General features: G+C 47.5%; 1 protein-coding gene across 1 annotated transcript in view; it reads right to left on the bottom strand.

Annotated features, from left to right (window-relative positions):
* Positions 1–27086, bottom strand: part of LOC126543840 (uncharacterized) — a 49184-nt gene that overhangs the window by 13822 nt on the left and 8276 nt on the right. Inside the window, exon 3 of the mRNA XM_050190969.3 lies at positions 21006–21222. Within this exon, the coding sequence (XP_050046926.2) occupies positions 21006–21222 (217 nt within the window). The remainder of the gene's footprint in view (positions 1–21005; positions 21223–27086) is intronic.

The raw sequence follows: 27086 nt of genomic DNA, 5'->3' as shown, positions 1-27086 counted from the left end.
AGCGCTCTCGGGGTGAGGTACGATCTCGTCTGTAAAAGCCTGAAAGTAACAGCCTGAGCCCTGTTCAGTTTCGGACTTGGGGGAGGGAATTTTCTCCTGCTTTGTCTGTAATGTGACGTAATTTCGTGAAAGGTTGTAGGTTTATCTTTGAAGGGACAATCCTGCGGGAGAGCCGGACTGCTAGCTCTGGCGCGGTTCGTGAATTCACGCGCCAGGCAGTTGGCCCGCTCGTTAGGGTTGCAACCCGCTCGGTTAGTTGCATCGTCCATGTGTGCCGGGAACCATGCTATGTTGATATGACCTGCAGTTTCTTCTCGCGTATTAATACGAAAGCATCTGTTAACGATGTTGGCTGCGTGTTTACAAACTAGAGCGGACGAGAAAGCCCTGACCGCCGTGCGCGAGTCAGAGAAAATGGACGCCGGGCCTTTTGCGGCTTGAAGAGCCAAGGCTATCGCGGTTTCCTCTGCCTCGTTCGCGTGTTTGGCGTAGATTGATGCGGCGCTGATAAGCGTTCCGCGCGCGTCAACGACCGTGATTGCAAACCTGTCTTCGCTGCCATATTTGGCGGCGTCAACGAAGAATGCATCTGCCCCGTAAGGATCTATTCGTCGAAGGATGGCTCTAGCCCGCGCTCTTCTGCGACCTTCGTTATATATTGGGTGGATGTTCCTCGGCACGGGCTCGACCTTTATACCTTCACGGGCTAATTTAGACAGGGGGTGTCGGTTGAGCGGAGCCTGCATAGGGAGTTGACCAGCTTCATCAAGAATTTTGATTCCCGGCTTAGTTGACGAAAGCCTGGAGATCTGTGCAATAAACTGTGCTTCAATTAATTCGTCTGTGGTATTGTGAATTCCAACTTCAAGTAGTTTTAATGTGCTAGCGGATTGTGGAATACCGAGTATTCTTTTGACGCCGGACCTGATGAGTGTGTCGAGTTTGTTCTTTTCAATTTTGCTCCACTTGAGGTACGGTGCCGTGTAAGTAATGTGACTGATAAAGAAAGCTTGGAAGACCCTGAGTAGGTTGTCCTCCTTGAGTCCCCCCCTTTTGCTTGCGATTCTAGTTATGAGTCTTGGTATGTTTTTCGCCTGCGCGCTCAGCTTGTTTAGAGCTTCTGCATTACAGCCTTTGGCGTTGATTAGAAGTCCTAAAATTTTGATGGAGTTCACCCTCGGAATGGGGTGCCCTTCTCGTGTTGTAATTTCGACTGGCAGCGTTTCCAGAGTGGTGAAAATAAATACAAGACCGCTTGTGTAATCCTGTGTGATGTGCTAGAGCTTAGCTGGTCATCCACCTTCACAGAGTTGAATGACCCCTATTTTTTTTTCTTTTTGTTTCGCTTTGAGTTTCGCAAAGAAATAATGCTTAAAGACCGTGTCATTAGTCCTTGTCTCTGAGGATATAAATATTTCTTCAAATAATCACTATACCCCATTTGTCTCCGAGAGTAGGGCCAAGCAAGGAAATGCTCGCGCGCTCGCCCAAACATATACATACAAACACACAAATACCACTCTCTCTTTTTCACACATGCACACACAGACGCATAGATACACACATGTTCACCCCCATACACATTTACACACACATAAAAATGTGTGCACGCACGCACACGGAAATGCACGCATATACAAACGCCTGTGTTCTCACAGGCGCATAAACGCGCTAGTGCGCGCGCAGATTCAAATAGGGCGACACAAGCACGCGTGCGCAGACAAACTCAAGCCGACACGCGCGGACGCTCAAGACGTGCTCAGGAATATACACGCCCATCCCCTCCCTGCTGCCTTTCAAAACTATGCGCGTGAGAACTGACTTAATGACACTCGCTTTGCAATTGCCGTTGCAACGTCAGCTATAAAAAATTGCCTTACGGTTTAAATTTAGTGCTTCTTGAAGTCAATAGGGCTACTTTTTTTACCTACACTGGCTGCACGAGTGTAGTTTGTTTAGGAAGCCACCACTTTTTTACTTGGTGTAGAAAAATGTAGCTCTGCCTACCTACAGGAAGCCATTTCTTATAGCTGTAGTGTAGCATGAAAACTACACTTCCCGAACTACACTCTCAAAACAGTTGCACCCTTCAGGGTGTACATTTGTCCGACAACAATAATGGTCATCTGCCTTGCTTGCGTTTCCTTTCTTGAAAACTCGGCGCTCGCTACTCTCCTGTCGAGAATGTTGTGTGCCACTGCTAGCGCACATGCCGTTCTTGCCTTGGAAGTACCGGGCTCACAGCGTTAAATAAAAGAAACGTAAGCAAGGCAGAAGCCGATCATTGTTGTGGGACAAATATACACCCCAAAGGGTGTAACTGCTTTAAGAGTGTGCACTCTTTAAAAACATTGTACCCTTTGTGGCTTATATTGTCCCATAACGACAACCATCAGCTATCTTGTCCGTGTTTCCTTTCTTTAACGCGGCGAGTCCACTACTTCCCAGTCACGAACGGCTTGCGCGTTATGAGTAGGACACACGATTCTCGACAGGAGAGTAGCGAGCGCCGAGTTTTCAAGAAAGGAAACGCAAGCAAGGCAGATGACCATTATTGTTGTCGGACAAATGTACACCCCAAAAGGTGCAACCGTTTTAAGAGTGTGTGGTTTCGATTAGTGTAGGCCGCGGACGTCAAACAAGCAAGGTCGCGTCGCAAGCACCTGGAGCCATTTCATCTCATACTGAAGGCGCTGATATAGCAACGATATTTAATGTTCGCTGCAATGACAGTAGCGAAGTGCCTGCGTGACCATGTGTCGCACAGGAAGGTGAACTAATCATCCAAGAAGACAAAATTATCGTACTCAGAAATAGTGCAGACTTTTTCAGACTCCGCGCGGTATTACATACGCATTGAGAAGTCGTCTTCGTGCGCTGCGCTTTCGCAATGTATTTAGCTACAGTTTGTCTAGATTTGTTAATTAATTTAAAACCGTACATTGGCGTTTAGTTTCAGAGTAGCGTGAGGTGGGTAGCGCTACGCTTGTCCGCGGCGTCGTCAATCCGCGGTACCAGCGTGTGTGACGGGGATCATTGGTCCTAAAAGGGGCGATGGCGAGCGGTTACGAGTAAAGATCGATCTGGCGCTCCCATGGGTTTTGTCGCCCCTAACACTGAAATACGGAGCCAATAAGTGCGAAGTCCGGCGCTTTTCGTCTGCTGATGCAGAAGACGACGCACAGTGACGCTACAGCAAAATTCCGCCCTTACCTGTATGGGAGGCCATTCAACGTGGTCAGCGACTATCACGCCTTGTGTTGGCTAGTTAAATTAAAGGACCCTTCAGGACGGCTGGTGCGGTGGAGCCTCAGACTACAAGAATCCAACATCACTGTAACCTACAAGTCCGGACGAAAACACTTAGATACCGATTGCCTATGACGCGCCCCCATTGACCCGCCGCCGCAAGATGACGAGGATGACGACGCCTTCCTTGGAATAATAAGCGCGGAAGACTTCGCTGAACAGCAACGAGCAGACCCGGAGCTGAAAGGCCTCGTCGATTATTTGGAAGGGCATACCGACGTTGTCCATAGGGCATTTAAGCGCGGATTGTCTACGTTCGCATTCCTCTAGACTATTTTTTCTTCCATTATCGTCGTGGGTGCCACTGGTACTGTATAAATCTCTATAGAACTCTTCAGCCACTTGAACTATCTCATCCATATTAGTAATGATATTGCCGGCTTTGTCTCTTAACGCATACATCTGATTCTTGCCAATTCCTAGTTTCTTCTTCACTGTTTTTAGGCTTCCTCCGTTCCTGAGAGCATGTTCAATTCTATCCATATTATAGTTCCTGATGTCCGCTGTCTTACGCTTGTTGATTAACTTCGAAAGTTCTGCCAGTTCTATTCTAGCTGTAGGGTTAGAGGCTTTCATACATTGGCGTTTCTTCATCAGATCTTTCGCCTCCTGCGATAGTTTACTGGTATCCTGCCTAACGGAGTTACCACCGACTTCCATTGCACACTGCTTAATGTTGCCCACAAGGTTGTCGTTCATTGCTTCAACACTAAGGTCCTCTTCCTTAGTTAAAGCCCAATACCTGTTCTGTAGCTTGATCTGGAATTCCTCTATTTTCCCTCTTACCGCTAACTCATTGATCGGCTTCTTATGTACCAGTTTCTTCCGTCCCCTTCTCAGGTCTAGACTAATTTGAGTTCTTACCATCCTGTGGTCACTGCAGCGCACCTTGCCGAGCACGTCCACATCTTGTATGATGCCAGGGTTAGCGCAGAGTATGAAGTCTATTTCATTTCTAGTCTCGCCGTTCGGGCTCCTCCACGTCCACTTTCGGCTATCCCGCTTGCGGAAGTAGGTATTCATTATCCTCATATAATTCTGTTCTGCAAACTCTACTAATGAATCTCCCCTGATATTCCTTGTGCCTATGCCATATTCCCCTACTGCCTTGTCTACAGCCTGCTTCTTGCCTACCTTGGCATTAAAGTCGCCCATTAGTATAGTGTATTTAGTTTTCACTCTACCCATCGCCGATTCCACGTCTTCATAGAAGCTTTCGACTTCCTGGTCATCATGAGTGGATGTAGGGGGCGTAGACCTGTACAATCTTCATTTTGTATCTCGTATTAAGTTCCACAACAAGACCTGCCACCCTCTCGTTAATGCTACAGAATTCCTGTCTGTTACCAGCTATATTCTTATTAATCAGGAATCCGACGCCTAGTTCTCTTCTCTCCGCTAAGCCCCGCTAGCACAGGACGTCCCCGCTTTTTAGCACTGTATATGCTTCTTTTGGCCTCCTAACTTCACTGAGCCCTATTATATCCCATTTACTTCCCTCTAATTCCTCCAATAGTACTGCTAGACTCGCCTCACTAGATAACGTTCTAGCGTTAAGCGTTGCCAGGTTCATATTCCAATGGCGGCCTGTCCGGCCTGTCCGGAATGTCGAAATCCCACAGGTAACGCCGGAAGAAGTAAAGAAAGCATTGGGAGATATGCAAAGGGGAAAGGCAGCTGGGGAGGATCAGGCAACAGCAGATTTGTTGAAGTATGGTGGGCAGATTGTTCTAGAGAAACTGGCCACCCTGTATACGCAATGCCTCATGACGTCGAGCGTACCGGAATCTTGGAAAAACGCTAACATTATCCTAATCCATAAGAAAGGGGACGCCAAAGACTTGAAAAATTATAGACCTATCACCTTACTGTCCGTTGCCTACTAACTATTTACTAAGGTAATCGCATATAGAATCAGGAACACCTTAGACTTCTGTCAAGCAAAGGACCAGGCAGGATTCCGTAAAGGCTTCTCAACAATAAACCATATTCACACTATGAATCAAGTGATAGAGAATTGTGCGGAATATAACCAACCCTTATATATAGCTTTCGTTGATTACGAGAAAGCCTTTGATTCTGTCGAAACCTTAGCAGTCATGGAGGCATTACGGAACCAGGGTGTAGACGAGCCGTATGTAAATATACTGAAAGATATCTATAGCGGCTCCACAGCCACCATTGTCCTCAGTAAGGAAAGCAACAAAATCCCAATAAAAAAAGGCGTCAGGCAGGGAGATACTATCTCTCCAATGCTATTCACAGCGTGTTTACAGGAGGTATTCAGAGACCTGGATTGGGAAGAATTGGGGATAAAAGTTAATGGAGAATACCTTAGTAACTTGCGATTCGCTGATGATATTGCCTTGCTTAGTAACTCAGGGGACCAATTGCAATGTATGCTTAATGACCTGGAGAGGCAAAGCAGAAGAGTGGGTCTAAAAATTTATCTGCAGAAAACTAAAGTAATGTTTAACAGTCTCGGAAGAGAACAGCAACTTATAATAGGTAGCGAGGCACTAGAAGTGGTAAGGGAATACATCTACTTAGGGCAGGTAGTGACGGCGAATCCGGATCATGAGACGGAAATAATCAGAAGAATAAGAATGGGCTGGGGTGCGTTTGGCAGGCATTCTCAGATCATGAACAGCAGGTTGCCATTCTCCCTCAAGAGAAAAGTCTATAATAGCTGTGTCTTACCAGTACTCACCTACGGGGCAGAAACCTGGAGGCTTACGAAAAGGGTTCTACTCAAATTGAGGACGACGCAACGAGCTGTGGAAAGAAGAATGATAGGTGTAACGTTAAGGGATAAGAAAAGAGCAGATTGGGTCAGGGAACAAACGCGAGTTAATGACATCTTAGTTGAAATCAAGAAAAAGAAATGGGCATGGGCAGGACATGTAATGAGGAGGGAAGATAACCGATGGTCATTAAGGGTTACGGACTGGATTCCAAGGGAAGGGAAGCGTAGCAGGGGGCGGCAGAAAGTTAGGTGGGCGGATGAGATTAAGAAGTTTGCAGGGACAGCATGGCCACAATTAGTACATGACCGGGGTTGTTGCAGAAATATGGGAGAAGGCCTTTGCACTGCAGTGGGCGTAACCAGGCTGATGATGATGTCTTCGTTCACGCTTCAAAACAACGTACTCGTGAAGAACTTCTCACCAGTCTGCGCCAACTACCTTCTTGTTGTTCCGTTGGCGCTGCGTCCAGAAGTACTGCAGACCCTATACATGACGATCTGACCGCTGGGCACCTCGGTTTCTCCCGGACGCTATCGAGGATACAAGAAAGGTTTTACTGGCCGCGCCTAACCAGCGATGTCGCCCGTTACGTTAAGACATGCCGAGACGGTCAGCGACGCAAGACACCACCGACAAGGCCAGCGGGATTACTACAACCGATCAAGCCTCCTTACCGACCTTTTGAGCAGATCGGGATGGACTTGCTGGGACTGTTCCCGACATCAACTTCCGGAAATATGTGGGTCGTCGTCGCGACGGACTGTCGCACCTGCTTCGCTTAAACTAAAGCTCTACCGAAAGGTAGCGCAGCCGAAGTGGCGAAATTTTTAGTCGCGAACATCCAGATGTGACATGGTGCTCCAGAAGTCCTCATCACCGACAAAGGAACGGCTTTTACAGCAGAGCTCACCCAATACATTCTGCAATACAGCCAGACAAGCCACAGGCGGACAACTGCCTATGAAGAATGGTCTCACGGAGCAGCGCCTGAACAAGACCATCGCCGACATGCTAGCAACGTACGTTGACGTCGAGCACAAGACGTGGGATGCCGCCCTGCCGTACGTAACCTTCGCTTACGACACGGCGGTGCAAGAAACAACACAGATCACGTCGTTTAAGCTGGTTTACGGCAAGAACCCGACGACGACTCTCGGCGCCATGCTGCGGCACGTGATCGACGAAGAGAATCTTGACGTCGCTATCTATCTCCAGCGCGCCGAAGAAGCCCGACAGCTCGCCCGCCTACGGATCAAGAACCAGCAGTGTATCGACAGCCGACACTACAATCTCCGACGACGCTACGTTCAGTACCAGCCTGGCGACCGTGTTTGGGTTTGGACCCCAATACGTCGTCGAGGACTCAGTGAGAAACTATTGCGACGCTATTTCGGACCCTACAAGGTCACCCGACGTGTTGGCGAACTGGGCTATGAGTTCGTTCCAGACGGCATTTCGCATTAACAGCGGCGCCGCTCACGACCTGAAGTAGTTCATGTTGTGCGTCTTAAGCCGTTTCACCAGCGCTAATGAATTTTGGGGACGTCGCATAGCTGAATTTTTTATTCTTTTCTTTTTTTGGACTGTGTCACCTCGGACTTTGTTTCTTTGTTGTTACTTCAACAAGTGTCCTTTTGTGCTTTACTCTTCTGTTATGCTTGCTGCATCGGGACGATGCCTTTTGAGAAGGGGGAATTTACACGCCAACTCGTTTATCTTTTACGGGTGAGCGCTTTTACCGTCCACGAAATGTTATCGCTAAGGGCAGGGCGCGTCTAAATGTATCGGAAGTTTCTAGAATGTTATCGATGCTTCTATCCGCTGTCTGTTGTCACCGAACCTTGCGTAATCTGATCGCGTGTATGCGCGACACGAATGGCGTAGAACTTTGTGGAAGGCATGCGGGTCCCAGCGATTACTCTGGAACGTTCGACGACTGATCTGTAAAAGCCGACGCGCTTTACCCGCTGATCAGATCTTGGCCGATCGCCGACTGTGTTCGCCGCTCTCGTTGTGCTTTGAGTGTAGCCTGTTTTGTGGGCACAGGTTCGCCCAATAAAAGCTACTTTTGTCTTTCACAGTATTGCTACTGTGTTCTTTAACGTCACTACCACGTGACAATATATATATAATTTTGCCCTTTCAGTAACGCTTGAGTGTTCCTGTGGAGTACCACAGAATGTGTCCAGAATTCCTCGGCTTGAGATCCACCGTATAAAACATGAGTTTTACCAACTTTGAGTATGGTTACCATGTGGGAGGTCCGTTTTGTGGTGCGAATAATAATTTATTAGAAAAATCTAATTTGCCGCGACAAGGTATGTCCTGGGGAGATACGGTCGCTTTGTAAGTGTAACAGCAATGAAAAAAAGGTCTTGGTGTTACCCCTTTTTTTTAATCATGAAGCAGGTTACGGCTTAAGCTGTTTTATTCAACATTCCATAATCATACGGAAGTATGCTCATCAGAAGGACCAGTATTGTTCACTCGCGTGAAGTCTATCCACTTAAAGTTAGCTCCTACATTTCCAGGTGTTATCACTATGATTGTCCTTTTTTTTTCTAAGAACCATTGTTCCTTGGAATTCACTTCCTGCGAATGTATTGTGCCACGACATTGTTGTCGTTTGCAGCACGCAATAACACCTTAATATCGATGTGGTTCATGCATGGATGAAAAATAAGGTTCAACTAATCCGTGACATGCGCATAAATTTATATTGGTTAGAGTCTATTTCCATGAGCCATCCGTTACGCCAATTAGTTGCGGTGTCAAGGTCAGGTAGGAGTCGAGTTATACCTTTGCTATTCTCTTATTTTCTATAGATAAATCAGTCATTAGCGAACAGATGAACGATGAATAATTATTACCACCTTTCGCCTTTCCTCTTCTTATTACCATCTTCCTTTGTTTTTCAAAGAAGAAACTGTTAACTGATACGTTAAATATTGTTTAATAACTTTAAATCACACACAGATTCGATAGTGGTGCAAATGGCGGATGCTGATGACACAAGAATAGCAAAAGGAGTTATCAATTGCCTTACCATAGCACCTTCTCTGCATTCTCTGCATTCTCTGGCTTAATTATGAGCTCTGCAGATAATTTGTGAATACTGATTTTTCACTTGTTTTCATGCGTATTACGACGCACGCAGTAGGCATCCCCTGTTGTTACACCTAATCGTTGGTGTCGTCGTTGATGATCGTTCAGGAATGCACTGCCGTTTGATTTATATACTGTCGTTTACTCTTCAAGCAAGAGTTATACAAATAAGAGCACTTCCTTTAACATCTTCAGATCTCGTCAGAGTGGCCGTTACAAGGTGCTTGTGCACCAGCTCCTCCGAGTCGTTCTGCCTCCGGTCCCTCTCCCAGTTTCCCACAGCCCTGCCTCCACAGCCGAAACATCCCCCACGGCAAGCCCAACCAAAGTCGTAAATTTGAGGAGAGTCTCGGGCTACGGGGAAGCCGTCGGCGGAGGGAAGCGCCGTCCGTTCTGATGGCAGAGAATCTGGAGTATCTCAATTCACGATGCAAACAAAAGAACCAGACAAACACAACGAAAAGTCACCAGTGAGTACAAATGTCTTAATATCCCCGTTGTCCTTTGTCAGCTAAACTAGGCAGTGACATAATATTTTTAGAAATGGCTCAGGTAAAGTTACATACGGATGCAAAGTTTAACTCGTTTTGGTTATTTATTGCTTTATGTAAGCGTTAAACTTGTATTTTACGGCGTCTTTGGAGAACGAGACGTGACACTGGCTTCCATTGTGGAGAACATGGGGTTCAACGATGAATCCTATGCGTGCAAAGTTTTAAGCTGTATGTTAATATTACATGCAATTAAAATTCCTACTGGAACTGTTCGACAGAGTCACTTTCACTGGAAATCTTGTTGGATTCTGTAAGGTCGCAGAACGGCTCTGCATTTTTGAGATTGTCAAGTTATAGCTTCATAATGTTTCAGCCGTGTATTAAGAATAATAAGGGGAGAGCAGGACCGCTGTAAGGCAATTTGTAGCGCAGCGCTTTGAAAATCTCTGGTGCACACGGCAGTAGCATCTACTGAATTATTTAATCTGACCGTTATAGAATTCTCGAAATAAACACTTAGTGATGTTTAGCCAGCCCGACGTCGTTCTGATTAACATCCCGGCCTTATCCCTTTCTTTGCTCTTCTTTCTTCCCAAGCTGTTTTACAAACATATCCTACCAACAAATATATTGTTACACTACTCCGCACAACGCTGAGGAAGATGAGCACGAGCGTGGGGGTGAAGACGACGACGCTTTGGAGCCACACGCTTCACAGGTTACAACAACAACAACAACAACAGCGACAACAACAACAACAACGACGACGACGCTTCAGCGACTAGCCTGCTGTAGATTTGTCTTTGTCAATTACTGTAGATTACTGTACATTCTGTAGGTACATTTCCCGTCTTGCTTCTTCCTTCCGGAACATATTTCTTGGAGGTGTGGGTTACTGCTGTGCACGACGGAGCTCCGAAACGGACGTACGCTGGCCGTTAACAATAGACAGCTTTAGTAATGCGTCATGACGATACGTACGCTGCACGAAAGTGCTCTGTGGAACGTAGGAGCGCGTGTCGCGTTAGGGCTTTTAGTACTGCGATATGCCTACGTACGTAAGAGGGCGAGCGTTAGACGCCGGGCGCGTCAGAGCGCATTGGCTGCGCGTCCGCCAGTACGTCGAACCATCGGTCGAACTAGACGCTGTTGATCTCGCTAGCGTGATGTAACGTGTGGGCACGTTTCCGCTTCATGGAAATATATTTAGGTCTTTAAGACACTCTACTTTTAATACGGATGAAATGCACGAATCATATTGAAAAAAATAAAACCGAGTACTTGCTTTCTGAGGCTGGCACGGTCATTTGCGACGGACTGCGCCAAAAGCAGCTGGAGCCTTTCGCGCAAACAGCACACACTGAACATTTTCTCAAAAACAGAATTCCTATTTTTGTTATGCATTCCCACCATGCAGGATCTGGGAATGGCTTCTGCGCGTTCACTTCACGCAGCAAAGCCAAATCGTAGGACATTGAAAAGTACAGCCTTCCGCTGGTCGCCTTTGACGCTGCCATTTCGGGAAACTATTTGGTCTCGCGCTCTCCGGAACAAACGAGAACCACGAGAGCAGCATGCAAGGCTCCCTACGTACGCACGCACGAATCGGATGTGTGCGTACGCAGTACTAAAACCGTCGAATATGACGACCGATGGAGCCAGTGCAAATACAGCCACCATGCCGATAGACGCAATCACTACCATAACGCCGACAGTCATCTTGTCCCAGTCCCGCAACTCAGGAACATTTTCCGCGACAGACAATCTTGATGTCGATGAGCGGCTCCAAATGTACCAGCGCGTCAGTGCCCATAACAGGTGGTACCAAACTGTTATACTGGCTAACAATTTTCTACCTGAATGGAACGGCACGGGCCTGGTTTCGAAACCACAAGGAACAACTGTCGAGGTGGGAGCAATACAGCTCCACGATTTGTTCGGGAAATCTGTTGGCTGTCAGCGAGATGCGCAAAAGAACTTGGCTTCTGCGTCTAGGCATCAACCGATTCATATGTGACATACATCCAGGACGTTCTCACCCTTTGCCGCAGGGTTTACGAGAGGATGTCAGAATAAGGCAAAGTGAACCACGCACTGAAAGGCAAATTTTCCCACTATCGCGGACGTCGTTAACGAAGGCGGACGCTTCGAAGAAGCAGAAATTCGTCGCATCGCTCGCCAGTTCACGCGTCTTCCAAATACGGCTGCTACGTCGTTGTGCAAGGTCCTTCGCTCCGCGCGTCAGCCGTAAGCGTCAGAAAGCTTCGTGCGTATCATTCGCCAGAAGATGAAAGCCGCGGTGCCTGTTCGCTTCCAGACCTGCTCGAACGGTTCTCGACGGACGATTTCCCTTGTGCAGTCTGTCGTCGCGACCAGTTGAGTAACCTTGGAATTCAAACTGTCTGTTCCGTCAACCGATCGGACACCTATGCCTTTCCTACGGTCCCTCATTCGTGACGGCAGTGCCCCTCTCGACCTTTTCGCAATCCAGCGGAATAGCGAACATCTATATGGTATATATATATGGATATATATACCATAGAGAACCATAGAGCCATAGATTCCATAGATCGGCCGATTTGTTGCAACTGCCGAGGCGCTGCAGCCACATTTCCCCTCACTACCGCAATACCTGGACGTCATCCCAATATCAATCTGCGTTCCAACCTTACCACCGGTCACCAGGTACTCGTATAGTAAAGGAAGATTCCATAGAGCCATCGAACTCTACTAAGGCGTCCTCATCTACACGGCAGAGTCGTTCACCTTCACCACGACGACCTCTGTCTCACTCACTCCCTGTTTGCAGTTCTCCTTCGTCCATGTACCGGCGCTCTACGGGAAACTGAAGGGTGCAGCTCCTTGGAGTGACGCTGCTAGAACGATCCCGACTGCAATTGCTCTACTGACCTTGCCGACGGATACGGATTTACTTGATGTGTACGTAGATGGTGTCCCTTCACTGCTCTGCTAGATGCAGGCGCGTGCATCTCTGCGATGAGCGACCAGCTTCGTAGACGGTTCACTAAAGTTTCGCAATTTTCAACTTTGACTTCTGATATTACGCCATCTCCTGTTGACGTCTTCTTTGCCGGCTGTCTTTCCTCACCTAACAAACATGGTTGCTCCCGAACTTTCGCCTCACCACGCCGACCAGTTATGCCACCTGCTCTCCTCGTTCAGCAACATTTTTTACTTGGGTCGCCCGTTAGGACAGACCTCTCTCACGACCCACTGTATTGATACCGGTGACGCACACCCTATTCACAAGCGACCATGTCATGGTCCTTGCACAAACGACAAACAATTCAAACGGAGGTCAGGAATATGATCTCGAGAAGTCGTGGAACTGTCATTCAGTCCTTGGGCGTCCAATGTCGTTCTAGTTAAAAGGAAGGACGCCAGCTGGCGCTTCTGCGTGGATTACCAGTGCCTCAACAAAATCACCAAGAAAGGCGTTTATCCTCTACCAGCCGTTGATGACGCCTCCAACTGCCTCCACGGTGCAAAGTACTTTTCTTCCATCCATCTTTGTTCCGGATACTGGCAGATTGCTGTTGACAACATAGATTGAGAGAACATCGCGTTTATAACACCTGATGGCTTATATCATTTCAAAGTCATGCCTTTCAGCTTATGTGATGCTCCAGCTATTTTTTAACGCATGATGGACACACTCTTTCATGACCTCAAGTGGTCCATCTGTATTTGTTACTTAGATGACGCCTTGATTTTTGCTCCTGCATTCGCCACGTACCTGGGGTGCCTCTCGCACATTCTTTCTGCTTTTCTCAATGCTGGCCTTCAAATTCATTCTTCTAAATGCCACTTCGGACGCAGTCAAATTACTATCCTCGGTTATCTTGTTGATTCATCTGTTGCGCGCCCAGACCCGGGCAAAGTTCGTGCCGTACGGATGCTTCCCGTGCCAAATGTGCTAAATATATCCGGAGCTTCGTGGGCCTGTGCTCGTACTTCCGCCGCCGCATGCACAATTTTGCGGAGGTCACCCGCCCTCTGCTCTTGTGAAGGCAGACGTTTCATTTTCTTGGGGTCCTGAACAAGCAACTGCCTACTCGGAGTTTATCTCTCTCCTAACATTTCCATTCCTTCTTGCGCACTCCGACCAGACTGCTCCAACAGGAGTCCGCACTGATGCCAGTGGTCATGGAATCGGTGCCTGTTTTTGCGAACGTCAACGACGCCACGACCACGTCATTGCCTGCGCCAGCTGTCTGCTTTCTCCAGATGAGTGCAATTAGTTCATTACTGAACGTGAGTGCTTTGCACTTCTCTAGGCAGTGGCAAAATCTCGCCCTTACCTGTATGGTCGGCCCTTTACATTCACGAAAGACCACCATGCGCTCTGCTGACTTTCGTCCCTCAAAGACCCTACTGGTCACCTAGGTCACTGGGCGCTACGCCTACAGGAATACTCGTACACGGTTGCTTGTGCGAGTTTACACCAACATGCCAACTGCTAGTACTACCACCTAGACGATGCTCCTGATGTTCCTGTGTGCTATGCTTCTGCTTCTGCATTTTCGCTATGTGCTTCGCTGACCTCGCTACCGAAGAGTGCTGAGATCCGGTATACGTGGCATCATGTACAAGCTCACATCTAGATCATGTGATCCTTCTCTTGTTGATCCTTCTGTCCAAGCTGTACGATCTACCAACTTTTCGTCACTTCGGGGAATCAGTACGTACGACCGTGTCCGGCAACGATTCTTACGGCCTGGTCTGTACCGATCGGCCCGCCGCTACGTCGCTTCTTGTGAGTTGCGTCAACTACAGAAGAAGCCATCTGTTCTCACTTATGGTTTACTCCTACCTCTTGGCAATCCTACCGAACCCTTTTATCGCGTTGGTGTACGACTGTTGGCCCCTTTCCCCACATCTTGCTGATGCAACAAATGGACTGCCGTCGCAACTGATTCTACAACTTGGTTCGGGTTCACCAGAGCCCTTCCAACAGACGTAGCCTACTTCCTCTTGCACAACATCATGTTCACCACGGCGCTTCTCGTCAACTTCTTACCGACAGGGGTCGCTCCTTCCTCTCTACAGTTCTGGTCTACTTGCTCCGCTCCTGTTCTACCAAACATAAACTTCGTACAGCATCCCACCCTCAGACGAACGATCTTAGGGGGCGGCTTATTCGATCAATAACGGACAAGCTCTCCATGTGTGTTTCTGAAAACCATCTTGATTCAGATATTGCTCTCACTTTTGTCACATTCGCCTACAATTAATCACGCTACGACACTATAGGTTACTCGCCATTTTATTCCTTGTACGGCCGAGATCCAGTATTGCCTTTTTACAATACTGCCTACTACTCAAGAGCCCGTGTTTCAATATACCCGCCATGTAATTGCTCGAGCCCAAGAAACATGCCTAGTTGCTCACCGTCGCCTTTGTGCTTCTTAGAAAACGCAGAAAAGCATTTGTGACATTAGTCACCGGGACGCCGATTATGTTCCCAGGGATCTTGTCCTTCGGCGATCTCCCAGCCGCCGCTTCGGCCGCTCGAAAAAACTAATGTCCCGCTATTCCGGCCTTACCGGGTCCTTTGTCAGGTAAGCGACGTAACCTATGAGATCTCTCCGACCGCACCTACTACTCGCTCCATCCAGGCATCCCATGACGCCGTACTTGTCGGCTGCCTAAAACGCTACTAGTCCGTTTCAGCATAAAAATCAGCGGAATGGCGCTTCCATGCCAGGTGGAAATACGTTACACAGTTCTGCACAACGCTGAGGAAGATGAGCAGGAGCTTGGGACTGAAGAAGACAATGCTTCAGAAACTAGACTGCAGTAATTGTCTTTGCCAATTACTGTAAATTACTCCTGATTCTGTAACTTACAAAAAATTAAATTATGGAGCTTTACCTGCCAAAACCACCATCTGATTATGAGGCACGCCATAGTGGAGGACTCAGGAAAATTTCGACCACCTGGGATTCTTCAACGTACACCAAAATCTAAGTACAAGGGTGTTTTCGCATTTTCACCCCCATCGAATTGCGGCCCCCATACTGTAAATACGCTACCCGTCTTGCTTCTTCTTTCAGCAATAATATTCTAAATCGAACCTAACCGGAAGCTTTAGCTCCTACATGGGAAATGAACAATGGTTTCTTCTCACAATCACTGCACCGAAATTAATTAGTTATGTTGAACTCACAAGAGACCGTTAAAATGAGATTGCAGAAACCACGAATTTTTATTTAACTTCCACTTTTTTAAATTCTGAAAATATGCGAAATTTAAAGAAACGCTACCTGAAGTATACAACCCCGCACCTCACCAACAAAAAATAATGTCGCAATTCTCTAAGCTGCACCTAATATTTCATTTATTGCGGACGAAAATGATATAACATATGCCACCCTTAAGTACACCACTAATTCCTGAATGTGGCATTCGCAAAACCTTGACAAGCATTGTAACAACCTCACATACATCATAAATTCATACGTCAAACTTGCCCGATTGAGCTGCTCCAATATAGAGATGTGATACCAGTTTTTGATGCTAACAAGCGGATTTGTAAACTTCGTACTTCTATTCTTTTTTCAGATTTACTGATTTCCGACGTCTTGTCAATACTTCTATATGGCCTAAATCAAAATTATTTCTGCTGCAATCACTGATTTAACGTTCTCTCTTAAATGCTACACGTTCTCTCTTAAATGCAACAATTCTCATTCAGGTCATTGAGCTGTTTTCGCACAAAATCATGCCTTTTACATGTATTTGAGCGGCCGGCATCGAAGATAGGCCCTAGCTAAAGCTTCCTCTTATTCAATCATTCCGGTTCTACCGGAAACCCACGAAACACAAAGCTGACTATATGGAAGCCCACGGCTGCAGTGGTGTACAAATAATAGGAAAATACAACGAAGGAAACCAAAGGGAAGCTTTGCGGGAGCCATTATCTCGGCCAGACATCTCACACGGAATGCCAACGAGCTGTCTGGCAAGGTGTCTAACAAAATCGTCGATTCATTGCCAGTCGGGCAAGTAGCAGATAAGGCCGATACTTGAGCGCGCTCGTTTTCAAGTACCGAGGTGAAGCAACAGTCTCAGGGTGCGCTTCTTTTTATTATGTTTTCTTTTGTTGTGCGTCATGGCATACGTCACGGCGCGAATTTCAAATCATTAAAGTGGATACGCCACGTGGTGGCGAAAAAGGAAACCAAACGCTTGTCCAGAATTGCTGGGTATGCGTAACAGAAACATGATGCCGCCTTGACTCAAAATCTGCAATACACGATCCCTAACCTAACTACGGTGCGCGACAGCAATACTGGAAAACGTGGTCGTCCTGGAAGACAGCGTCGGACAATGGGCAAATGCAACAGAAAAACCACTCATTATACGAAATGCCGCAATCATAGACACGTCACTCCACCAGCTAACGACCAGTGCCTGGACATGAACAATTGTCGTTGATCACGCTGAACTCCAGCACGCACGGCGTCCGTATGAAAGCAAGAGCGTCAACACTTATACATGCAGCATGCCCTGTCAAGCGACGCAAGATAGTGTAAAAGTCAAGCAAGCGCTCAACACGATCGCCAGAACTTGTGCAACCAAACTCTGCAATCAGCGTGCATATCGCTCGCATCAGGCGAAGCCGCAACCCCGCGTGGTTTGGCCATCTCTATAGAGGAAAAGCTCCCCATGGCGTCCATGCTTGCAATGGGCGGCGATGGGCTACCGCGCGGTTACCGCGATGATGAATCTATTTGATGCTTGCCTGCTGCCCAGACGTCTGTCCAACGTAGACTGACAGCTGGGACACTCCCACATAGATAATTGTACTAAAACCTGGTTAGCTCGCAGCGTTCTGAGATGACAAAGGAGGAGCATAAAAAAATGCAGCGGATCCAGCGTGCCCTTTTGGTATACCTATGCAGCGAAGCTGTATTGGCGGCGAGGAGTTACGGAGTCGCCATCTATCGGAAGCGCCTCGCTGGCGTTGTATGAGGGATCACGCGGCGCCCTCCTCATAGGTTTTGATGTCAGCGCTCACGGAAAACACCACGCGGGAGCTCTCCCGCACATTCCTGTAAGTACTTTCGAAACGATATAACTTTTTTTACTGTCTAAATAATAATCTTGGGTAAACTGAAAGCACGGAATCGTTTACAGACGCTATCTCTTTACCGAATACGTACAGTGAACGCCACTGCGCGCGGTCGCCGCGATGGAGTCTCCCGAACCGGCTTTTTGCGTGAAAGGTAGACAAACGCTGAGAGCAAACTATGTGAAATATGTTCTTATAGTGTTTGTATAAGTAAATGGAGCATAATAGAATGAAGCCTCAATGCAGCGATCGCACAGGTTCGCAGCGACCGACTGCGCGTCTGCTTGGTTGTCCGCGCACAATGTTTTGCTTTCGCTGTGAGCGCGTTTTCGCACCGTGCCATGAGCTTTAGGCCGCAGAATGAGCATTTGACAGTATACAAGCAACCATTGTTCCGTGGACGCTATCAGAGGTGTTCAAAAATAATTTCATTGTAGAGGCTTCGACGCCTACGGGGACTGTGATGTGCCGTCGCGACGATTCAATCTTTTTTTTTTCTTCTAAATTCTTGGGCGTTTCAATATTATTTCTCGAGTTGGGTCGCACTGTATGTTTATCGGTGTTCTCAGCGTGCGATTTCCCACTGCTTCTTTTTTGTAATCCAGTGCATTAATTAATAACACAAACATGACCATATGCCATGCTTTTTTATAATGTGCTTCTTACCGCTCCCTTTCCACTTCGGTGAACTTGCCAGTATCTACAGCCTCGACAAGTTCATAGACCAAACCGTGAGGACACTAGTCGGGCAGAGGACTCGGGCGAACGTCTCAGTGCGCGTTTTCCGAACATAGCAGACCCGGCGCCGTAGCAGAAATCTTCCTCGCGTCTGTGCTTGCTGCATACCCGAGTTGTAGCCGATGACTGTTTGCCGGTTTTATGTTTCGCGAGCCAAGCTTCACGCAGCTTCTTGTCCTGCAGCCACGTGTGAATAAGGCTGACACCGGGCTCCATCATTGATAAGGAAAGTATACAATCACTGCATTTTACCAGTGCTGAGATTGGAGATTGTGCTGAGACTTGGAGACTGACAAAGAAGCTTGAGAACCAGTTAAGGACCGCGCAAAGAGCGATGGAACGAAGAATGCTAGGCATAACCTTAAGATACAGAAAGGGAGCGGTTTGAATCAGAGAGTAAACGGGTATAGACGATATTCAATAGACATTAGGAGAAAAAAAAATGGCACTGGGCAGGTCATGTAATGCGCAAATTAGATAACCGTTGGACCATTAGGGTGACAGAATAGGTAGCAAGAGAAGGGAAGCGCAGTAGAGGACGGCAAAAGATTAGGTGGTGCGACGAAATTAGGAAATTTGCGGGTGCTAGTTTTAATCAGTTGGCGCATAAGAGGGGTAATTGGAGATCGCAGGGAGAGAAGTCCTGGCAGTGGACATAAAATAAGTTGATGATGACGACTACGTAAAAGAAGCACAGGAAAATCAATCGCACGCTGAAAAGACCGATAAACATACAGTGCGACGCAACTTGAGAAATTATATTGAAACGTCCTAGAATTTAGAAGAAAAAAATACTGAATTGTCGCGACGGCGCATCACAGTCGCCGTAGGGGACGAAGTCTAGATAAAAAAATTATTTTTTAACAGCTCTGATAGCGTCCACTCGACAATGGTTACTTGTGTACTGTCAAATTATATTCTGCGGCCTAAAGCCCACGGCACGGTACGAAAACGAGCTCGCAGTGAAAGCAAAACATTTGGACATGCATGCAGACGCGCAGTCGGTCGCTGCGAAACCGTGGAGTCGCTGCGCAGAGGATTCGTTCTGTTACGCTCAATTCGTTTATACAGACAGCACATTATGAGAACATATTTCACCTAGTTTACTCTGAGCGTTGGCCTTTCTTCCACGCAAGAAGCCGGTTCGGGATACTCCATCGCGGCGACCGCGCGCAGTAGCGTTCACTGTACGTATTCGGTAAACAAATAGCGTCTGCAAGCAATTCTATACTTTCAGTTTGCCCAAGATTATTATTGACAGTAAAAAACTTCCCTCGTTTTGAGAGTACTGACAAAGATCTCCAGGAGGGCTGCCACGTGGTGTTTTTATTGAGCGCCGTAAGCCAAACCTATGAGGAGAGCGCTGCGTGATCCCTCATATACTACGCAAGGGAGGCGCTTTCGACAAATGGCGACTCCGTAAGTCCTCGCCCCCTATAACGCACTAGCAGAAGCGGCAGCACCAGCAGCATGCGGCAGCCACGGTCGGGAAAGTCCGGGATGGTAAACAAGGAAGTTTAGCTTCAATGTGCATCACCCATGAGTACCAGTTAACGACAGTTTGTCAACTCTGCCTGATTCTAGCGTCTCTCCTGTTCATCACGCCAACGCTATAGCACACTGGCCTTCAGCCCGAAGGCCAGTGTGATATAGCGTTGGCGTTATCAAGTGATAATAAAGCGAAACAACCTGACTACCGAATTTTCGCTTTGAAACGAATTTTTACGGAGCGATCCGTACATGGATGAACGCGATGCTTCGCAGATCGAAGACGACGACAACGAAGATGATTGCGCGTGGTCCGAATCAGTGATCTTCTCTTGGCCTACCTTTCTTTGTAAACATTCTCTAAAGATATCCTGCACCTAACTCTTCGGCTCCGTCAAGGTATTTTATCGGTGATTTACAATAAACGTTGTCTTGCGTATACCTCAGGCGAATACGAAACTTATGTGCGTGTTTTTCATCTGGTCAGTAACCCGTGTTTATATTTTTATAAATATATATGCATTTTTTTTTCTTCTTAGACTTTTGCCGGCTCCGCGTTGGAGGTCAGCTATGAGTTTCGGCGACTGCGGCGGTGAAGCCCACCAACCATTTTGTACCGGGGCGATAATACGCGCCTTCCTTTCTTGTTAATTCTAAATACGTTAAGAAGAGCTTAAAATTAAGCCGCCCGCGCACATTAAACTTGCATGCTTTTCTATAGACGAAGCAAAACTTAAGATCTGTTAGAGTTATACAAATTCGGGGGTTGTTTTCCTTTTTTTCACATTCACGCCGTTAGCGCGCAACCGGAGGAGGTGGATAAAGAACCGTAGTTTCTAAGAGCTGACGACATCTACAGCAAAAATTAAAATGGAACAGACTAAGCTCCGAGTAATTCGCAATAACCAACATTTAGCGACCCTCCGCTAAAAATTGCGCGTTTCCGCCGGCAACCCGATGACCCTGTCAAAGAAAAAGCTACCAGCACTGTGATTATTATTGCACACAATACGCAACTCGTCCTACCTTAGGGCAGTTGAACAGAAGGTTGACGAAAGTCACGGGCATCATCAGCAGGTGATCAGCGCCCATGGCTGGCGTGGTGCCGAGTAAACACTCAAGGTGCGACTGACTGACGAGTCCTTGCATTCTAAACTCCTTGTCATTCTGAAGCTTCAGGTCGTGGTACAGGACGAGGGTGGTGACCGCAGGAAACCATGCTGCCAAATCGGACGCGAGGTTCCTGCGTTTGGTCGGCCGAGAACGTTGCCTGGTTAAGGAAAATAAACACTACAGCTTCTATTTAGACGCGTCTAAAATACTAACGTTAGTGAACGCTACTCACGGTGAGAAGATTGTAAGCTTAGCTGACAGCGTCCAGTCAATTGCGCACGTGTAGACAAACGTAACTGCGGCTGGGTGGGGCATACCTGCCCAAATTGCAGCTTAACGTCGTATCAGTGGAGTGCATGTATCATACTCGGGGCGTGACTGTCAGACGCTATGGTTGGCCGATGAAGAAATACGCGCAAATAGGAACAGATGTAGCCCTTGATGCCTTATTCTAAATGACGGTTAAGAATCTTTACTATTTATTTATTATAGGCTTTACACACAACAAGATCAAAGAAATTGACCTGGAATACAAACCTGCCAGTAAGAAATAAAATGCTAGTCTTTCGAATACTGCCTCCTGCATTCAGCCAGCATGTCCCAATGGTGAACGGCCACGTCCATTGACTTTCACCACATCGATTTAGATTGGCACACACAAAGCATACCTCTAAGACATGCCCAATGTCTGTATGATTCCCTTTTACATGTAACCTTTAGATGCGCGTATTTTCACATCAGTTCAGGTAGGGATAAGCATCCCGAACTTCAAAAAACAGGTATAGTATCCTTCAAATTGACCACGATCTCCGCAGCGCAAGAACTCAATACTACTAAACCGGGAGATGAAATTGCAACGCCTTTAGTTCGTAAGTGCTGCTTTACTTTGGCCAGCCGTATTCACTAATATGTCCAGCATCAGGACGGACTAAATCTATATCTCTCAATAACAATTCTAGCATAAGAGCATTTAGCGAATAGGTGCCCCGACTAACTTTCCGTACTTAAACTGCAACCCAGCGATATTTCACATGGATCCGCCACGGTAGCCCAATCACTCGGGCATTGCGCTGCTGAGCTCGAGGTCGCGGGTTCAATCCCCGCCGCTGTAGGCGTATTTGGATGCTACCTAAATGCAAGAACACTCGCGGACTTACATCTAAGTGCACGTTAGACCAAAAGTGCAACAAAAGTGTGGACTGATCTCGAAATGTAGCGCAGTCTAAAAAAAAAAATGTGGGCATGACCTCTTTCACAGGCGCTCTTCATACAAACAAAAAAAAAAATCCGTTAAAGTTTCTCTGGCGCTGGCCGCAAACGCAGCCGCGTCACAAGGGTTCCTCGAGCACAGCAGTCCGATGCTTAAGCGCGATGCGCCGCGAATGCCCGGGGTGAAGGAGAGACTAATTCTATGTTCGCACCGGAGCACCACGCTTCTCGGAGGACAGGCGCGGACTTCGTCGGCCGCGCTCGCGGAAGGAGAGGCGAGAATGCGCGTACAAAGGCTGGGTGTGTTTTTAACTGTTGCGTCCTCCTACAGGCTCTTTGCAACGGTCGCGGGCGCGTAGGCGTACCGAAACGTCCGAGCTTGCGCCGTGGTTCTGGCGGCGCGACTTAAATTGTTCCATCACAGAGTCGAGTCGCAAGGAGAGTTAAAATATCATTGTAGGGTTTGTTCACGTGCAAAAAAGAATGACATGATTACGAGGCACGCCGTAGTGACGGACTCGTGCATTTCGAGCACCTACGGTTCTTTAACGTGCAACCAATGCACGGAACAAGAGCAGTAACGTGCTGACTTGGGCTGGTTGGTATACGTGTCTGAAGAAAACGAGTAACAGCGCTGAACAACGGGACGTGACTGAGACAGGCGAAGCGCTGTCTTTAGATTTGCAAACGCCGTCTTTGCAAACGTTTTCGCATTTCGCTTCCCATCGCAATGCTACCGCTGCCGCCGCGTTCTGCACGTCACCAATGTGATCTTTGGTGATGTACAATGCACGATAGAGAGCTGGCGGAGTCGGAGTACGGTCGAAAGATAGCTGAATCATACCCTGTCAACAAACTAGGGCAGAATGGGAAAAGCGTTCACGCAGTGTGGCAGCCGATAGAGGAGTGCCTCCTCTTTGGTAAGGGTCCCTCGAAATGGGCCTAAACACAAAACGTTGCACGCAGCTTTTCAAAAAAAAATAAAAGCTTGACAGAACGCAATGCTCGATGAATAATTTCATTGCTTGCAAAATCAATTTAGCAACGTCGCCACTCTCAATCTATTCGTAGCCAAACCATCGTAGCCGTTTGCACAATTATGATTGCTAGTGTCGAGTCATATGCGACTTTAGGTTTAAAGAAGCAGCGGCATGTGTTTTGTGTAGTCTCTTACTGAAAACGTACAAAGGAGGTCGGGCCACACAGTGTGTCACCGGCGAATCTCCTGCGCTCGGCGGTAACGCAAGGAGGCTTACCTCAGAAAACTGTAGTTCATCCGTATGTTAGGGATATAAATCCTGGCACCACTCACGCAAGGAAACACAGTATTAATGTAACACCTGAATCGTTTAACCACGCGTGTTTCACGTACAGGAGCTTTTGGAATAGTTTTCACGTGCTCCGTACGTGTATGTCTTGACGCATAGTGTATATTTCTCACGCGTCCACATTTAATGTTCAGTTCAAAAGCACCGCCAGTGTCGCGTCTATTCTTATCCATGTCCGTTCTTCGAGCGGCTAACTGGTGAACTTTGGGTGAATCCCAGCAAAAGAGAGCTAAGGTCTAGCAAAACAATCGAGTGGTGGCACTGTGCTAATGTTGCAACAGTTCACAAACGCATGCCCGTACCACAATGGCATTCAAGTTGACCCTGAGTGAGCGACTTCTAGACGACTGAATGCGGTCCATGAAATCAAAGGTAGAATTCGCAAAGCTTTAAGTATTTAGGCACAGTTCATTACTGGCAGGTCACTTTCGTAAGTTTAATTTCCGCTGTGCCGATCAGCATGCCTCTTCTTACGAATCGTTCCAGCGCACAAACTGTGAAAGCGTACAGCGTACAAGCGAACAAAGCGTACAAACTGTGTACAAACTCCCAAAGTGAAAGGTATACATTACCCTCCTGAAACCTATGGGAGCGTGCATGTTTTGTTTAACCAGCACTGATGAATTCCTGCGCTTGCACGTACAAATGCATCTGCAAATTCCTCTGCCAAGCAAGCGAGAGGTTTCTGCTTTAGCAGTGCAAGCGCTTCGAAAGGCTTACGAGGACGAGAATCACCAGCAAGGCTGCCAATGACTCGCCAAATTCTCGTCATTGGTGAAAAAACAGACAAGCTGGCGCAGAAGGACGCCCACTGCGACCTACAGAGCTTGTTCGTATGGCGACGAATGGCAGAGTTAAGCCTGTTATAGGTCGTCTTCAAGGATCTGTCGTCCTTCTTCCGCATCATTTGTCGCTCCGCCCTTCTGCGCGCTGCGCAAAGGTTCCTGAATGGAACGTCTGTTATGGACGCCCCGTTCACACTTCGAGAGCTACAGACAGCACTCAGCAGCCTGCGGCGTCGATGTGCACCAGGTCCTGACGACATTACCAACCAGATGATGCAGAACCTACCTCTAGAACACCGGAAGATGCTCCTAAGCTTTCTCAATCGAGTATGGGAGACTGGCGACGTCCCTCCTTCATGGAAGGTGGCTTGTGTTGTCCCAGTGCTGAAACCCGGCAAAGAAATGACAGACTTGGCCTCGTATCGACCTGTATCATTGACGTCGTGTGTGGCTAAGCTCATGGAGAAGCTGGCAAGTAAGCGTTTATCATGGTGGCTTGAAGATAGAAGGGCTCTGCCAACATGCATGACTGGATTCCGCACAGGTCTAAGCGCGCAAGATAGCGTCTTGGACTTGATAAGCCACATTGAACATCAAAGAGCTTTCGGCCTCTCAACACTAGCTATTTTCCTAGACGTATCAAAGGCTTATGATAACGTACTTCAAAGTTCAGTACTAAATAGCTTGATGGACATAGGCGTACAGGGCTATCTTCTGCGCTTCATTCACTCACTTATCAGTGATCGTAAAATCCAAGTGCGGTTAGGAAGTACCATAAGCACCGAAAGGGCGGTATCGCGAGGTGTACCTCAGGGAAGTGTTCTTTCCCCGACGCTGTTTAATGTTGTAATGGCTGGTCTTCCCGCTGAAGTGCAAAAACATTGCAGGCATATCCATATGTCGATATACGCGGACGACATTTGTATTTGGTTAAGCGGATATCAACACAAGCGTTTAGCTCTGATAGCTCGACAGGCCTTACTTTCAGTTCAAAATTACCTTCAAGGTGTAGGGTTGACTCTCTCGGTGGAAAAATCTCGCTTCATCATGTTTCCAGGTAGAGGAAGACGGTATGCGCGGCTGAAGATAGACATTGATCAATCTTGCCTTCGTCAATTGAAGTACAAACGCTTTTTGGGCGTAATTATTGACTACCGTCTACAGTGGCGACGAGCTGTGGACTCTATTGTGACATCACTATCTCCGCGTCTCAATGTGATCCGTAGAGTTGCAAGTGAGCAATGGGGAAATCACCCTTCTTCAATGGTCAGGCTGCACGATGCACTAGTGACGAGTCGAATAATGTACCAGCTCCCTTTAATTTCCCCCTCACTATCACAGCTGGAACGACTTGAGGTTTTGCACAGAAAGGGCCTAAGGAGGGCTCTTGGCGTTCCGCAGTCTGCTCCTAATAATGCAGTACTTTATGAGTCTCTATCGAGACCTCTTAGCCTAGTCGCTTCACAAAGGCTATTGATGCAAATTGGCCGCCTCAAACAGACGATAGCCGGTCGAGCCCTTCTACAGAGCCTTCGAAAGAGATCCGAGTCCCGAGCGTACTTGGCCCTTAATACTATTGGTTACCTGGGTCTTGACGCTAGAGGTCGAACTAAGAGGTTGAATCCACCTTGGTCTTTCGCGAGCCTCGATTGTTCGTTGACAATTCCTCACGTTCGTGCTAAGCGGAGTTCTCCTTTGGCGGCAACACGTTCGCTCGTACTGGAACATCTTGAAACTGAATATGCACGTCATCTTCAAATTTTTACTGATGGCTCTGTGGACAAGGTCAGAGGATCTAGTGCAGCTGCTTTTCATATTCCCGCTTTAAAGTATGATTGGTCGGTTCGCTTCACTACAGTCGTGTCCTCCACAACGGCCGAAAGCGTTGCCATTGAGGCAGCCCTAAAAAAGCTACGGCTTTGTACGCCTCAACCCGTAGTCATTCTTACAGATTCGAAATCCGCCCTTCAAAGGTTAGAGTATGGGTTCCCTACTGATGCTTTATGTCTAAGCTCCCTACGCTCGGTGCACACTCTCCTTATCAAAGGCTTCTCCATACGATTCCAATGGGTGCCCTCGCACATAGGTATCATAGGCAACGAGATGGCGGACAGCCTTGCCCATAGAGCGCTGTCTGGGAATCCTTTGAGAAAAGTGCCTCAAGAGGACAAGAGACTCTTCAGAGAAGCGGTGTCGTGCCACTTCCACTCTTTGTGGAGCTCACCTCACAAGCCATGTGTGACTAAGGGTCTCAAAAGAAACCAAGCCACTTTACTGCTCCGCATTCGCACGGGCTCTGCTCGTACCCCTGCGTGGATGTGTAAGACTGGCCTGGCGTTGTCACCATTATGTTCAACGTGTGGTGTGTGCGGTGACATAGAACATTACCTTATGTGCTGTACTCTGTATGACGCGGAAAGGAGCGTGTTATTCGGGTCCCTCAAGAGGACAGGAATTCCCCACAGTTCTATACAGGACATTGTTTTCCCGCGCGGGAACCGGTTAGATAGGAAGGAGGTTTCTCGCCTTCTTTTAAATTACCTGCAGGACACGGATTTGGCCTCCACATGGTGACCTTAGGTGTGACTATGTGTAGTGTAGTTGTGAGGTCTGTGTCTGATTTATATGATTTATGTATTTTAAGTGTCGCTACGGTGGAGCAATTGCCGGCA

The sequence above is a fragment of the Dermacentor andersoni genome, chromosome 10, assembly GCF_023375885.2.
Source record: "Dermacentor andersoni chromosome 10, qqDerAnde1_hic_scaffold, whole genome shotgun sequence".
NCBI classification, from domain to species: domain Eukaryota; kingdom Metazoa; phylum Arthropoda; class Arachnida; order Ixodida; family Ixodidae; genus Dermacentor; species Dermacentor andersoni.
This window is presented reverse-complemented; position numbering and strand designations above follow the sequence as displayed.